Source organism: Thamnophis sirtalis, unplaced genomic scaffold, assembly GCF_051295495.1.
Source record: "Thamnophis sirtalis isolate CommonGarterSnake01/CBP01778 unplaced genomic scaffold, rThaSir2_p1.2 scaffold_14, whole genome shotgun sequence".
Classification (NCBI taxonomy): domain Eukaryota; kingdom Metazoa; phylum Chordata; class Lepidosauria; order Squamata; family Natricidae; genus Thamnophis; species Thamnophis sirtalis.
Genome location: NW_028261394.1, coordinates 14,338,574 through 14,353,356, shown reverse-complemented (window position 1 = coordinate 14,353,356; position 14,783 = coordinate 14,338,574). Strand labels below are relative to the sequence as shown.

Here is a 14,783-nt window from a genome sequence, read left to right as displayed (position 1 = left end):
AACCACTTACCAGCTGAACATACAGGGCACGACCCCTCCCCTGCCTCCAGTTTAAAACTCACACCCTACATGGACTGTTTTAAAAAGGTTAAAACAACGATCACCACGACTGCTAGAGCAGTAACAGCAACAAAAACACATTGTTGACTTTACTGATACCTCTATAGTCTGACTACAGAACATTTCTACACCTTGAAGACAGTGTAGAAAATAACAAAGACAGAAAGATCCAGGAATTACAAATAGAGGGGAAATCCCATTCATAAATCCCATTCACAAATCTATTCAATTTGCTTAAAAGCATACATTCACATCAGTAGTGGGTTCCGGATCACGCCACAACCGGTACGCTGTGCACGGGGCCAGGCGTTGTAGTCACAACCTTGCAACACCCCACTGCTCGGCAGAGGTCGTGCAGGCGCAGCACACTGTTGCAAAATGGGTGCTGAGTACTGGGCTTCTCCTAAAATTCATCCCATCCTGGAACTGCCCAACCAGTGGTGGGATTCAGCCAGTCTCGCCTATTCGAGAGAACCGGTTATTAACTTTCTAAGCAGTTTGGAAAACCGGTTGTTGGAAGAAATCCCATTTTGTTTTTTTTTCCACTTTACAGGGCTAATCCTGTAAGGAAGGCAGGAAGGAAACATTCTGGTGTTGTTTCTAGCCTAATCTTTATTGCCCTGCTTACAGAAACTGCCTCTCCAGTTAACCCTTATTACATTGTAACAGCTAAGGCGAAGCGCCCATCGATGTGAGTGACATTGAGTTGGCCACGCCCACCCAGTCACATGACCACTGAGCCACACCTACCCATCTGGTCATTAGGTCAGAGAACCGGTTGTGAAATTATTTGACTCCCACCACTGTGCCCAACCATCCCAGAAATATCTCTCAGGCTAAATCTGCTCTGAAGAGAGGCAGATTTATGAACATCCCCTTTGAAATAAACTTCCCAGGTCACCGGGATGAACACAGAGGGCAGAGGGAATGACAGGAAGAAAAATCACTATCAAAACCATGGTCAGATAAGAGAAGCTTGAGCCTGAGGCCAGGAAAGTAACTCAAGAAGACGTCTCAGACAATAGAATGGAATGAATGAGCTGCAAGGGACCTTAGAGGTCTTCAGTTCCCCCACCCCTGCTCAAGCAGGAGAACCTATGATAGTGAAGTTATGGCACGTGCCAGAAGTGCCACATAGAGCCATCTCTCTGGGCACGCCAGCTGTCGCACGTTGCTCTTCCAGGTTCCAGCCAGCTGATCTTCATGTGCCTATGTGTGCCAGGAACCGGAAGCTCAGCTTCCCGATACACGCATGTGTGATGGGGACCTACTCTTCCGGTTTCCAGTGCTCCCCCATGCGCCCCCCCCCCCCGTTTCAGCACTCGGTGCCAAAAAGGTTTGCCACTGACCTATACTATTTCAGACAGGTGGCTGTCCAGTCTCTTCTTAAAAGCATCCAGTGATGGAGCGCCTACGATTTCTGGAGACAAGCTGTTCCACAGGTTAATTGTCCTCACTGTTAGGAAGTTTCTGCTTAAATCCAGGTTGCTTCTCTCTTTGGTTAGTTTCCATCCATTTTTCTTCTCTTGACTTTTGGTGCCTCCCTCTTCTCTGTGGCAACCCGTCAAATATTGGAATACTGCTATCATGTCCTCCAGTGGTTAGAATGCAGTATTGCAGGCTAACTCACTGTTCACTGCCAGGAGTTTGATCCTGACCGGCTAAAGTGCTGTAAAACACTGTGAAGCAGCATATGTCTAAGTGCTATTGCTATTTTCTCCTTCTTTCTTTCTTTCTTTCTTTCTTTCTTTCTTTCTTTCTTTCTTTCTTTCTTTCCTTCCTTCCTTCCTTCCTTCCTTCCTTCCTTCCTTCCTTCCATGGTGCAAAGAGGTTAGAATGCAGTATTGCAGGCTAACTCTGTCAGCAGTTCAAATCTCACCAGGCTCAAGGTTGACTCAGCCTTCCATCCTTCGAGGTGGATAAAATGAGGACCCAGATTGTTGGGGACAAGCGGCTGACTCTGTAAACTGCTTAGAGAAAGCTGTAAAGCATTTTAAAGTGGTATATAAGTCTAAGTGCTGTTGCTATTGCTATTATGCCAATGGCCATCATCAACTTACATCAAAATTAAGCCTTCTGATTGGCAGCCTTACCTTCAGCCTCTGGACTTCCTCCTGTAACACCACCATTTCCAGATGTAGGTTATCCAGCTTCTCATTCTCATTGGAACTGAGAGAGTCAGACGTCTGCAAAGAGAAGTTGATCTAGTCAAGAAAGCAGATGAGTAATCCAAACCCACCTGCGAGATTCCTAAATCTATTTTGGTGTGCTCAGAGCATTGATCAAGCAGAGTAGCTGTGCAAAAATAAATCACGATCACGTGATGAAGCACTAAGCCAGCTAGAGGATTTTGCAACCCAGGAGGGATCCTGAAATTATGGGATTGAGAGAGAGAGAGAAAGAGAGAGATTTGCTGATATGTCAGTGAAGATTCTCAGTCATCAAGGTCATGGTTGCCCCAAAGGTGTTTTTTCAAAAGGCAACTGGACTTCCTTCTGGTTTTTTTTTCCAACATTTTACTTCTCATCCAAGAAGCTTCTTTAGTTCCTCCACCATTCAGTCAGAACCGAAGAAGCTTCTTGGATGAGACATGAAATGCCTTCAAGGAAACACAATGTCCAGTTGCCTTTAGAAAAAGCACCTTTGGGATCTGTTGATATGAATTCTCTATTTTCAAAGTGGTTTTGTGTACAGCTAACTTCAGCCTCGCTAGCTCTAGCTAAATGATATAAATTATCCCCAAGTACACAGTAATTCTTGATTTACAACCAGTCACTTAGCAACTGTTCAAAGTTATGATAAAGTAAAGGTAAAGGTTCCCCTTGGATATATGTGCCAGTCGTTCCCAACTCTAGGGGGTGGTGCTCATCTCTGTTTCAAAGCCGAAGAGCTAGTGTTGTCCGAAGATGTCTCCGTGGTCATGTGGCCGGCATGTCTCAACACCGAAGGCACACAGAACGCTGTTGCCTTCCCACCAAAGGTGGTTCCTATTTTTCTACTTGCATTTTTTACGTGCTTTCGAACTGTAGGTTGGCAGAAGCTGGGACAAGCAATGGGAGCTCACTCTGTTACACAGTGCTAGGGATTTGAACCACCGAACTGCCAACCTTTCTGATCAACAAGCTCAGCGTCTTAGCCACTGAGCCACCAAGTCCCCTAAAATTAGGAAATCCCCCCCCCCGCAAAAAAAAGTACTTAGGACCAGATTCAAAATTCAAAACTCCACGATCACATGATTGCATTTTGAGTGTTCAGTAACAGACCCACATTGACATTCATTTTCAGCATCCTGCAATCATGTGACTAAAATCTATGATTCCCCCCCCCCCCCATTGGGGCTCCAAGCCATTTGGCAGTACCAGAAGATCAGAACGGTGGGATATGATCTCACCACAGGGGGTAAAACGTTCCAAAGAGCAGGAGCCGCAGCAGAGAAGGACTTTCTCTTGGATCCCGCTAGCCGGAATTCCTTGACTGATGGGATCCACAATATATCCCTCTGCCAGTGTTGATAGGGTGGGCCAGTCCCAATCGATCAATCAGAATAGAGCTGAAAGGGACCTTGGAGGTCTTCTAGTCCAACCCCCTACTCAATCAGGAGAACCTATACCATTTCAGACAGGTTCCTGTCCAGTCTCCTCTTAAAAACCTCCAGTGATGAAGCACCCACGACTTCTGGAGGCAAGTTGTTCCACTGGTTAATTGCCCTCACTGTTAGGAAGTTTTTTCTTTAATTCAAGGTTGCTTCTTTCCTTGCTTAGGTTCCACCCATTGTTTCTTGCCTTGTCTTGAAAAATAAATTGAACCCCTCCCCCTTCTATGTGACACCTCCACAAATACTAGAATACTGCTATCAGGTCCTCCTTAGTCCCCTCCATTAGTCCTGACTAAAACATATGAAGAATGGCTGTAGGATTTCGGTTTGGCTAATCTAAAGAAAAGAATAATGAGGGGCAACATGATAGCAGTATTCCAGTATTTGAGGGGCTGCCACAAAGAAGATTTGGGGGTCAAATTATTCTCCAAAGAACCAAAAGGCAGGACAAGAAACAATGGTTGGAAACTAATCAAAAAGAGAAGCGGCCTGGAATTAAGGTGAAACTTCCTAACAGTGAATTAACCAGTGGAACAGCTTTGCCTTCAGAAGCCATGGTTGCTCCATCACTGGAGGCTTGTAAGAAGAAACTAGACAGCCACTTATCTGAAATACTACAGGGTCTCCTGCTTGAGGAGCGGGTTGGACTAGAAGATCTCCAAGGTCCCTTCCAGCTCTATTTTATTCTATTTTTTCTCTAGACTAGCCATACCCAAATCCTGCAGCCGTTTTTCATATGTTTTTGTCTCCAGGCCCTTAATCATCCTAGTTGCTCTTCTCTGCAACTTTTTCCAAAGTCTCAACATCTTTTTTCTGTAATGTGATGACCAAAACTGGATGCAGTATTCCAGGTGGTGGCCTTAATAAGGCTTTATAAAGCGGTACTAATTCTTCATGTGATGTTGAGTCTACATCTTTGTTTATACAACCAAGGATTGTATTCGCTGATTTGGCTGCTGGCTCATGTTTAAGGGATGGTCCATTTGGATTGCTCCTTCTGGGGTGAGCCGATTCAAGAAGTAACCTGGACATATGCCATGCAAGGCTTCAAAGGTAATAACCAACAATCCAAGTAAACACATCAGAAGAGGGCAATAAAACTTTGGGTAGTTCAACACTGACCGGAGAATGGAAAGCGGACATGTCCAGCAAAGTAGCCACTTCAAGAGGACTGAAAAGTGCAGAATTTGAATGGAGATCTGTGTCTTCTTCTGGAAGCAAGTCCTTGAGAACGTGGAGGAAATCTGGGTTCAAAGAGAAAGGAGGGACTCAGGCAAACCCAGAAAGGCTGGTGACATGGTCTTAATTTAGCAGAAAGTTTGGAAAGCATCATCTCCTCTCATAGAAATGCTAACAAATGGAATAGGATAGGGTAGGGTAGGGTAGGGTAGGGTAGAGTAGAGTAGAGTAGAGTAGAGTAGAGTAGAGTAGAGTAGAGTAGAGTAGAGTAGAGTAGAGTAGAGTAGAATAGAGTAGAGTACGGAATAGGGGATAGGGAATACGGAATAGGGAATACGGAATACGGAACAGAACAGAATAGAATAAAATAGAAGTAAGAGTAGAGTAGAATAGAATAGAATAGAAATAAGAGTAGAGTAGAGTAGAATACGGAATAGAATAGAATAGAATGAAGAGTAGAGTAGAATAGAACAGAACAGAATAGAAGAACAGAATAGAATAGAACAGAATAGAGAATGGAGAATAGAAGAATAGAATAGAATAGAACTGACAATACAGAATAGAGTAGAATATGGAATACAGAATAGAGTAGAATAGAATGGAGTGGAGTGGAGAGGAGTAGAATAAAGAATACAGAATGGAATGGAATAGAATAGAATAGAATAACAGAGTTGGAAGGGACCTTGGAGGTATTCTAGTCCAACCCCCTGCTTAGATAGGATACCCTGCACCACTTCAGACAAATGGTTATCCAACATCTTCTTAAAAACTACCTCTTTAATTCAGGAGAATTACCTCCCCAAGTAGCCATTAGAGGGAGGCCTTGCTCAACTTATCGGTCATTGTTGACAGAAACAATCTTGGGACCAACTCTTCTTTTGCTTCCTAACGCTCACACAGAAAATCAGGAAGAACTCTCCAAAAATTATGTCCCATCTTCTAATTAAAGGCATCTCTCCTGAAACTTGTTTTCTACCACCAAGTAGCCTCTGTCAACATAGCATCCAGCTTTCCCACTCTCTGAGCTGTACCCCAACCATATGGAACAGCTGTTGCTTATACTAACTGGAGATTAAGATAGTCAAAGCCCATTAGATTGGTGGGGTTCATTTAAGGAAGGCCGCAAGAAAGGTAAAAATAAATTCACAAATAAAACCCGAAGAAACAGCTGAAGGTCTAGAGCAGGGTGACTTTAAGACTTGTGGCCTAGACCAGGGGTCGGCAACCTTAAACCCTCAAAGAGCCACAAAGGTCCTAAACGGAAGGCCCTTGTTCAATTTTGGAGCCCACTGGAAGTCGGGTTCCCCCACCATAGAGTCTTCTCCTAGTGCGGCCTCCTTTTTCCTCTACCTGTCCTAACCGAAAGCCCAATCAATTGTGGAGCCGACCGACGATAGGGAGCTGCAGCAGAGGGATGAGAGAGCCACATGTGGCTCCAGAGCCACGGATTGCTGACCCCTGGCCTAGACAACAGTCCAATAAATGAAATCTGAGTCTGCAGGAGGGATGAGGGTGGAGGAAGCATCTCAGAGGGGGCCCTCTCTAGAAAGGACTAGTCTTAGACCTGCAAGATTGAAGTTACCCCTTTTAGGCAGTTGAGACATGATACATAACCAGGAATACTAGCTCTATTTCATCTATAGGATTAATTAAGAGAATCTTGAAAGCTTAAAGTATCTCTATGTTTTTTTTTCTTACCTCCATAGGCTATTGTGCCTTGGGAGTCAGTTGTCAGTCTCTGCCGTAGCTGTCTTTTCTTCTCTTCGCTCATATCGAGGTTTAAGTACTGTAACATCTGCAAGTCCAAAAAACAGACAGTGAGAAAAGCGATACCAATGAAAATTCAATCCATAATATTACATATATTAACTGCAGCAAGAAGAGTATTCGCTCAGAATTGGAAACAGAGTAATATCCCTTCAGATGCTATGATAATAAGAAAGGTATTTGAATCATCTCAAGAAAACATAAACTGAGATTTGAAAGAGACACCTACAACAACAGAAAAAGAAAGGGAGAGAGGAGGAGATAATGAGAGGAAGAGGAGGGAAAGAAGAAAGAGATAAAGAGAGGAGGTTGGAAGGGAGAGAAAGAAAAAGAGAGAGGGTAGGAAGGGGAAGGGGAAGAGGAAGAGTAGGAGTATGGGAGAGGTAAGGGAAGAAGGAAGGGGAAGGAGAGGAGGAAGGAAGGAAGTAGAGAAGGGAGGAAGGGAGAAAAGAAAGGGACAATAAGGTGGTGTTACAACCGGCAGAAGGGATGTAAATAAAGCAACCCAAACTGTATATTATAACCTATTAAATGAAATAACAAATGTATAAGAATGACAAATGTAAAGAAGAATAACAATTACGTGAATGTATACTTAAAATGATATGTAAGAGAATTTAAAAAAAGAAAAAAATAAGAAAAAAGAAAGGTATTTGAGTGTGCAGAGATGGATAGGTTGACCATGGAACTGAAGGATAGAGAAGAATCGGAGTATTATAAAGTGTGGAGTGGATGGTATAAATAGTTGGATGATAGTCACAAGTTACTGTATAAGAATTAAATATTATCTACAACAAATATGATAACACTGTATATATCTGTAAACATGACTATATTCTAAGTGACTACATAAAATAGAGTATATTATAGAAATAGAGCTTATGTAAATATGAATGACATTAAGGATACTGATATGGAATCGCTGTAATGAGTGGAAATTTGTGTTTTGTTTTTGAACGTTTAAATAAGTTCAATAAAAATTATTTTTTTTAAAAATCTTAGAAATGTGGTCTCACTTTCCTGGTATTTCCATCCACATTTTAGAAAGCCTTACAGATCCCAGGATTTTGAGCTACGGCCATGCATTCTGAGCAACTGAAGAGTTGAAATCTACACCAGTGGAGGCCACTCAGGTTAAGCAAAGCTCTTCTCCTACATCCAAAGTCATCTTTAGGATGGGAACCTTCTTGGGAAATCAGCCCTATATCAAGCTTGATCAGAAATGGAAGACTTCCTGAAAAGTGGACCAGACCGCATTGCAGGGCCTTTTGGAAAAAAAAGTCATGGGTGGAGGTGTCATGTCCCCTTGAGGAGGAAGACAAGCCAGAGCTGGAGCTGAGCCAGACTGGGGGGGCAGCATCATTGGCTTTGGAGAAATGTGGGGTGGAGGCAGGCCAAGGACCCTCAAGAGTTGGGTGGCTTGCTAGCAGGGACCAGAACAACCAAGAGGGTAGGCAGTGGGAATGAGGAGTGACAAAGCTCAGGCGATGAGAAAGAACTGCCTTCTCCTGATCCTCGAGCGTGAAGAGTGGAGAGAAGGCAGGAACAGTGCAGGCTGAGCCAACGACTTGGGAGGAGAGCACCCTGTCCCTCTTCACAAGGCACACCTGGGGAGTGAGATTAAAGGAGATGCTGTGGGGAGGGGCGTTTGTCAGGAACAAACACTGAATTCATGGAGTTTTGGGTGCTGCTGCAGACATTTGGAGTTTCCTGGATTTCTTGCTTTAATCCTTGCTTCCTGGATTAATTGCCTTGTTCCTTTGCTTCCTGGACTCATTGACTTATTCCTTTGCCCCACTGGATTTCTTGCTTTGAAGCCATTGTGCTAATAGCGTTTTGTTGGACTACTTGCAACCAGAGGCTGCTGGAGGGGTATGTGTGTGTGTGTGTGTGTGTGTGTGATCACTTTGCTCTGGGACTTGCCATAATGTGGCAGCGTTTGGAAGAAAGTTGGAGCAATAAAGGGGCGATTTGAACTATCAGCTGTCTGTGTTGCCTCTGGGCATTGCTCCGGGTCATCACAGGAGGTCTCCAAGTATGGATCATGGCTTGGAATCAGTATATGATCTTCATTCCAAGCCATGAAATCAATCCATTAAAATATAATCTGAAGAAATAGCATAGGTGCACAAAATATGCTTAGAAAATGACAAGGGATGACCTAACCCAAGTTAGCATGGCCTCCCAAGATATGAAAAACCCACCCCTTGAATTCAATCAAGTCAGTTAACTGGCACCGAAGGAGCCTACACCTATCCTACATCCAATCCTTTAATTTGTCTGTAATCGCCTGTTGGGTTGGACTCACCAATTCAAGTTTGCCATCCTTGAGACGAACGTGAGGGTCCAGGGGTACTTTAGGCTTGGGAGTTGATGAGGATTCTTGGCTTGAAGGAGAAGCAGGAGCTGTAAGGAAGAGAAAGGACAGAACCAGCCAACTAGATACATCAAGCCTAATGAACAGAAGGACTAGCGGTGACATGATAGCAGTCTTTCAGTATTTGAGGGGCCATGACAGAAAAGAGGGGGTCAACCTATTGTCTAAAGCACGCAGGTGTTGTGGCGCTCCAGAGCTGGGAGCAGATTCAGACAGTGAGGAGGTTGGGGAGGAACATGGGCCAGTCCTGGAGTCTGGGGAAGGCTCTGATGAGGGCTCTGTGTCGGAGGCAGAGAGGGAGCCAGAGCCGTATGCCAGTTATCAGCTGCCTTCAGAGTCGGAGATCAATGGGGCAGAAGAACAGCTGGGGCTTATTCCTGATGTGCGCATGTGCAGAGCTGCCAGGGGAAGGCATAATAATAGTAGTTTTTGTAGGGACAAGGAGTTGGCTTCATGCCCTTGGGAAGCCTAGGTCAGAACACCAAGGGTAGGAGAAGAAGAAGTAACAAATGGAAGATTAGCCAAGAGAAAGCCAACCTAGAATTCAGGAGACCATTCCTGAAAGTGAAACAATTAATCAGTGGAACATTTTGCCTCCAAAGGTTTTGGATCCTCCATCACTGGAAGTTTTCAAGAAAAGTTTGGAGAGGCATCTGTCAGGGTGGTATGGGGTCTCCTGTTTGAGCAGGAGTTTGTACACTAGGAGATTCCTTCTAGCCCTATCATTCTATGATTCCAACTTTTCTTTCCTCAGGTACCACCAAAAAGAACTTTGGAAAAGTACTAGGGGCAAAAGAAGACTGGAAAATGGTTGTGCCCAAGATAAAAATATGACTGTGTCCAAAGTAAAAAAAAATTTTTTTTACTTTTAAACCTCATCAACTTTCATATTTTTTTCATCCCATCTGTCCCACAGAACCCAGTTCTTCCATTCTTAATATTAAGGTGTTCAGCAACAGTTGATAGCAGTTGAAGACAATCTGGGCTTCAGGGAAATCTTTAGAAAGGGACCTCCAGTTATGCAGTCTACAGAATCCCAAACTTTTTTCCCAGAACAATTTTGGAAGGTAGGTTGACCCAGGAACGAGTATCTGTCCAAATACACCCAGTAAAATGTCTATGGTTGAAGGAGAGTGAGGGGAGGGCTGCAACTTGGATCTCACCATTCTTGGTCCAGCACTGTCACCAATACAGCATGATGGATCTTTAAGCTTTTGGACCACAGGGAATCAAAATCACAGGCAATCACAATCTTCTCTGCACACTGGAAAGAGTGCAGAGAAGAACCACAAAGATGATTAGGCAGCTGGAGGCTTAAACATATAAAAAACCATTGTGGGAATTGGATTTCTCTAGTGAAAAGAAGAACTAGAGGAGACATAACAGCAGTGTTCCAATATTTGAGGGGCTCCTACAAAGACCAGGGGGTGAAACTGTTTTCCAAAGCACCAAACATCACAGATTAATAGAGTTGGAAGGGACCTTGTAAATCATCTAGTTCAACCCCCCCCCTCAAGCAGGAGACCAATCAGATTTCTGACAGGTGGCAGTCCAGTCTCTTCTTGAAATCTTCCAGGGATGAAATTGCCACAACTTCTGAAGACAACTTCTGTTCCATTGGTTGATTGTTCTCACTGTCAGAAAATTTCTCCTTATTTTCAGGTTGAATTTCTCCTTGTTCAGTTTCCATCCATTGTTCCTTGTCTGGCCTTCGGGTGCTTTGGAAAATAGCTTGACCCCCTCCTCTCTGTGGCAGCCCCTCAAATACTGGAAGACTGCTATCCTGTCTCCCCTGGTCTTTCTCTTCCCTAGACTAGCCAGGCCCAGTTCCTGCAGCCGTTCATTGTATGTTTTAGCCTCCAGTCCCCTCATCATCCTGGTTGCTCTTCTCTGCACTCTTTCTAGAGTCTCAACATCTTTTTTAATGGTGCGGTGACCAAAACTGGATGCAGTACTCTAGGTGTGGTCTTACTAAGACTTTATAGAGTGGTATCAGTACCTCACTTGATCTTGCTTGTATTCCTTAATGCAATTTAGGATTGCATTGCCTTTTTTGGCTGCCGCTGCACAGTTATCTTCTATTTAGCTGGTTGTCCACTAAGACTCCAAGATCCCTCACAGAGTTACTGCTATTAAGCTTGGTTTCACCCAGTTTATATGTATACTTTTGGTGGGTTTTTTTTAACCTAAGTGTAGGAGTTTACTTTTCGCTACATTGAATTTCATTTTGTTAGATAGGGCCAATGTATATAAATCCCAGGAAAACATTTGAGTAGATTTCCATTATAGTCAGGATGGGACTAACCAAGGAGAGAAGCAACATAGAACTAAGGAGAAATTTCCTAGTGGAGAAAGCAATCAAACAATGGAGTAGCTTGGCTTCAGAAGTTGTGGGTGATCCATCACTGGAGGCTTTCAAAAAAAGACTGGACGTTGGTCTGGAATGGGATGGGGTCTGGTGCTCAAGCAGGAGATCTTTTGAGATCCCTTCCAACTTTATTATTCCATGTGCTATGTTCTAATAATGGTCTCATGAACTGGCATTCAAGAAGTTTCCATATCCTACTATAATCCCTCCTAATCCCAGAGCAAAATGACTTTACCAGAAATGATACACTCTGGCGGGCAGACATCTGGAGATGAAGAAGGCACAGGAAAGTGGCTGTTGTGTCTGTTCTGGAAAAAAAATGGAAAAATGCAGGAGGAGAAAATTAATCAGGAAAGAAATAAAGGAATGCAAAAAAACCAGAAACGAATAAAGAACTTTCCACTGGATGTCCCCAACGGTGATTTTTCAAGAGGCAACTAGACTTTCCTTGGTTTTCCTTGAAGACCTTTTTTCAACTGCCAACTTATGCTTGCTTACTCTTTGGTCAACTCTGAAATGAACCTGGCTGAAGCCATCTTGTGCTGCCTCATAGTTGCCACGAAGCCAGAGAAGAGGAAGGGAGGGGGGAAGTAGACAGCTAGTCAAAACAAAATGCTTTCTTATGGGAACCAAGGTCATCGAAACAGGTGGCCATTGAAAGTGGAAAAGAGCGTGCCTTCCATCTTCATTGGACAATGTGACCTGTGACACTCGGGAGGGGAGGGGGGAGTTTGATACTTTTAATTAGGTGAAAACCACGGAAATTGTCAGAATTGGTTTCCACCGCCTGTGCTGATATGATGTATCCCATAAACATATTCTTTGAGAAATCTACAGTACCTGCCTTGTACCTGCTCTCTGCCTTGGAGGTCTGCTTTCAATGAGTGCATTACAGAGATGGCATTCTGCCAGTTCGCCCCAGTTTGGGTGAATCGGTAGTGGCGGCAGTGGTGGGAGGCTCCGCCCACCTGCCTAGACATCATCACGGATGCTCTACGTATGCGCAGAAGCACACTCTGGTTCCAAACCAGTAGCGAAGGTAAGAGGATTTCATGCCTGGTGCATTAATCAGAACGCTGATACTTTGCTCCTATGTGGTGACAGATTGTGGGGGGTGGGAATGAAGGAGGGAATGTTTGGGGAAATGAAAGTACGTGGTAACTGGTTGTTTGCATTCCTCTCACTAAAAGGACACAGGCAGAAAAACCTCTACTCCCTCACACTGATGGTGTTACGCAGTTGGGCAATGAAATGTCTGCAAACTAAGAACCAAGTTTTGAGAGCATCAGGGACTCGTCAAATACTAAATCTGGTCCAAACCTACTCAAATTTTCTGAAGTCATGCAAAATCAGCCAGATTCTGCAAGGCAGCTTGGCATCCCACAAGATTCAGCAGAAAAAAAAGTAGTTTTCCTAAAGCACAACTGGAAGTGGAGCCGCGTGTGACTTTTTCCGAAGCATCCTGAGATTAGATTTGGATTAAGGTTAGTCATGCTGAGAAATTCTTCACCTCTTACTTCTGTCTCCTGGAGCGTTTGGCTTTGCAACCCTGCAGTCTGTTAATCTGCTCTGAAGACGTTTTAAAACTATTATTATTATCCTGCAACTCTGGCCATGTAATCCTGTTGATACCTTTTCTGCCTTGGTCTGGAATTAGATGGGTTCAGAGGCTAGATAGGAACGCATTGATTAAATAGACTGGTGTGTTTTCCTTGCAGAACCTCTCTCTCTCTCTCTCTCTCTCTCTCTCTCTCTCTCTCTCTCTCTCTCTCTCACACACACACACACACACACACACACACACACACACACACACACACACCACAAGGAATGACTGTCAGGCCTGCAGCCATCTTTCCTTTTGGATCTCAGGCCTGCCACACTTTCTATTATTCTGCTATGCCTTTTCTATTGTGGGAAAACGGGAGGGGGGATTGTACGTAGTGAGATGCAATGTAGCCATAACAAAATCCTTTCTAGAAAGCCAAGGTCATCTGTCTCTGCACCTCTGCACCTGACAGGAACTGGAGGGGTGGGAAATTGGACCATGTGATGGACTAGTGGGTGTGGGGGCAAGATCTTGAACTTTCAACTGGGTGGGGAAAACCGGGAAGCTTTCAGATTTGGGTTTTCCCAAATGTGCCAACGTGGCTCTCTTCATAAATTGGAACTCTGAGCAATAATTTGCCTTGGACTCTGATTTACCTTTGGATGCTATTTGGGACCCTGGCAAAGACTATGATTAAGAATCTAGTGGTCTGTGGGGAAATCAGCTTTTTCCATAGTAGTATCCTGGTTCCAGAACTCCCACAAGAAAATAGTAAACCAAGCAGGCTGGCAGAACATAAAATAATCCTATTGCAACCGTTATGTAACTGTAATGCATCAAATGTGTTTACAAACATGCACAAAATGAGGAAGGGAGTAAATTGACACATCTCTGAGTTCCTTAACTCTTCTTCCCTGTCAGGTTTACCAACTTCGGCTTGGCGCCTCGCTGGCGCCCTGCCATCAAAGGACTAGAGTGGGGGGGGGGAGGGATGGGAATGGGCAATAAACCTGTATGCAGCTTGTGTGGGAATTTGGGAGGGGGGAAAGGCAGATTAACATGAGACCGGTTCATGCCAGGTGTCTTCAAGGCCATTTGCCCTGAGGGTGGAAAGTTACCAGCCAAACACCTGTGTTCCCAAAACATCTCCACAACATCACATTCCCTGGCTTTGGATTGGTCATGGGGGAGGCCCAGGAATGAAGGAAAGAAATAGTTTGGTACTGATTCCACCTGACTTTACTTCAACCAGCATCTCTTAGTAAAAGTACCTTTTGTTAGGGATGTAACCCTAGTCTTGGCTTGACAATGTATATAAGCCATGATTGTAACAAATGCATCTGTTACTTTAAATGTAAGAGAGAGGTTATTGGATGCTATTGCTTTAAGCAGCCATGTAAGGAAGTAGGAACTACTACAGAGTTCTCCCTGATGCTCCTTGATGCTCCTGATGTTTCCCAAGTTTTACTGATTCTACTGGTTCTACTGTTGTTCCTGAGTGTTACTGACTGTTACTGTATGTGCTTAGTATTTGGAGAGAAGACCATGTATTGGATGGTGGCTAGTCTGTATGTTAGTTACCTGTTTACATGGTGAATTGTGAGTTGAGCAACTGTAACTTCCACGTATTGTAAATAGACTGTGTATATACTTCAAGACTGCTTATAGTCTGTTTGGAGACTATTTATCCTATTTTTGTTACGCAAGTAAAGCTATACTTTGTTTTACCTTTGGTGGCTGTGAGTGACTATTCAGCTATTTATCCGTTACTAACTTCTGCTGCACAACTCTAGTCTCTGAACGGGGATAGACTTAACACCTTTCCCTTCAACCAAATGGAGTCAAGGGTTTTCCTTCCCTAAGGGATCAGATTGGGGCAGGTCTGACA

General features: G+C 43.9%; 1 protein-coding gene across 3 annotated transcripts in view; it reads right to left on the bottom strand.

Moving 5' to 3' along the window:
- LOC106540301 (syntaxin-binding protein 4) overlaps nt 1–14,783 on the bottom strand; it is a 69,821-nt gene that overhangs the window by 12,755 nt on the left and 42,283 nt on the right. For all 3 annotated transcript variants that reach the window (XM_087729387.1, XM_087729390.1, XM_087729389.1), the window contains exons 11-15: nt 11,582–11,654; nt 8,910–9,007; nt 6,533–6,629; nt 4,778–4,899; nt 2,154–2,246 (exon numbers count right to left, since the gene is read on the bottom strand). In XM_087729387.1, the coding sequence (XP_087585513.1) occupies nt 2,154–2,246; nt 4,778–4,899; nt 6,533–6,629; nt 8,910–9,007; nt 11,582–11,654 (483 nt within the window). The remainder of the gene's footprint in view (nt 1–2,153; nt 2,247–4,777; nt 4,900–6,532; nt 6,630–8,909; nt 9,008–11,581; nt 11,655–14,783) is intronic.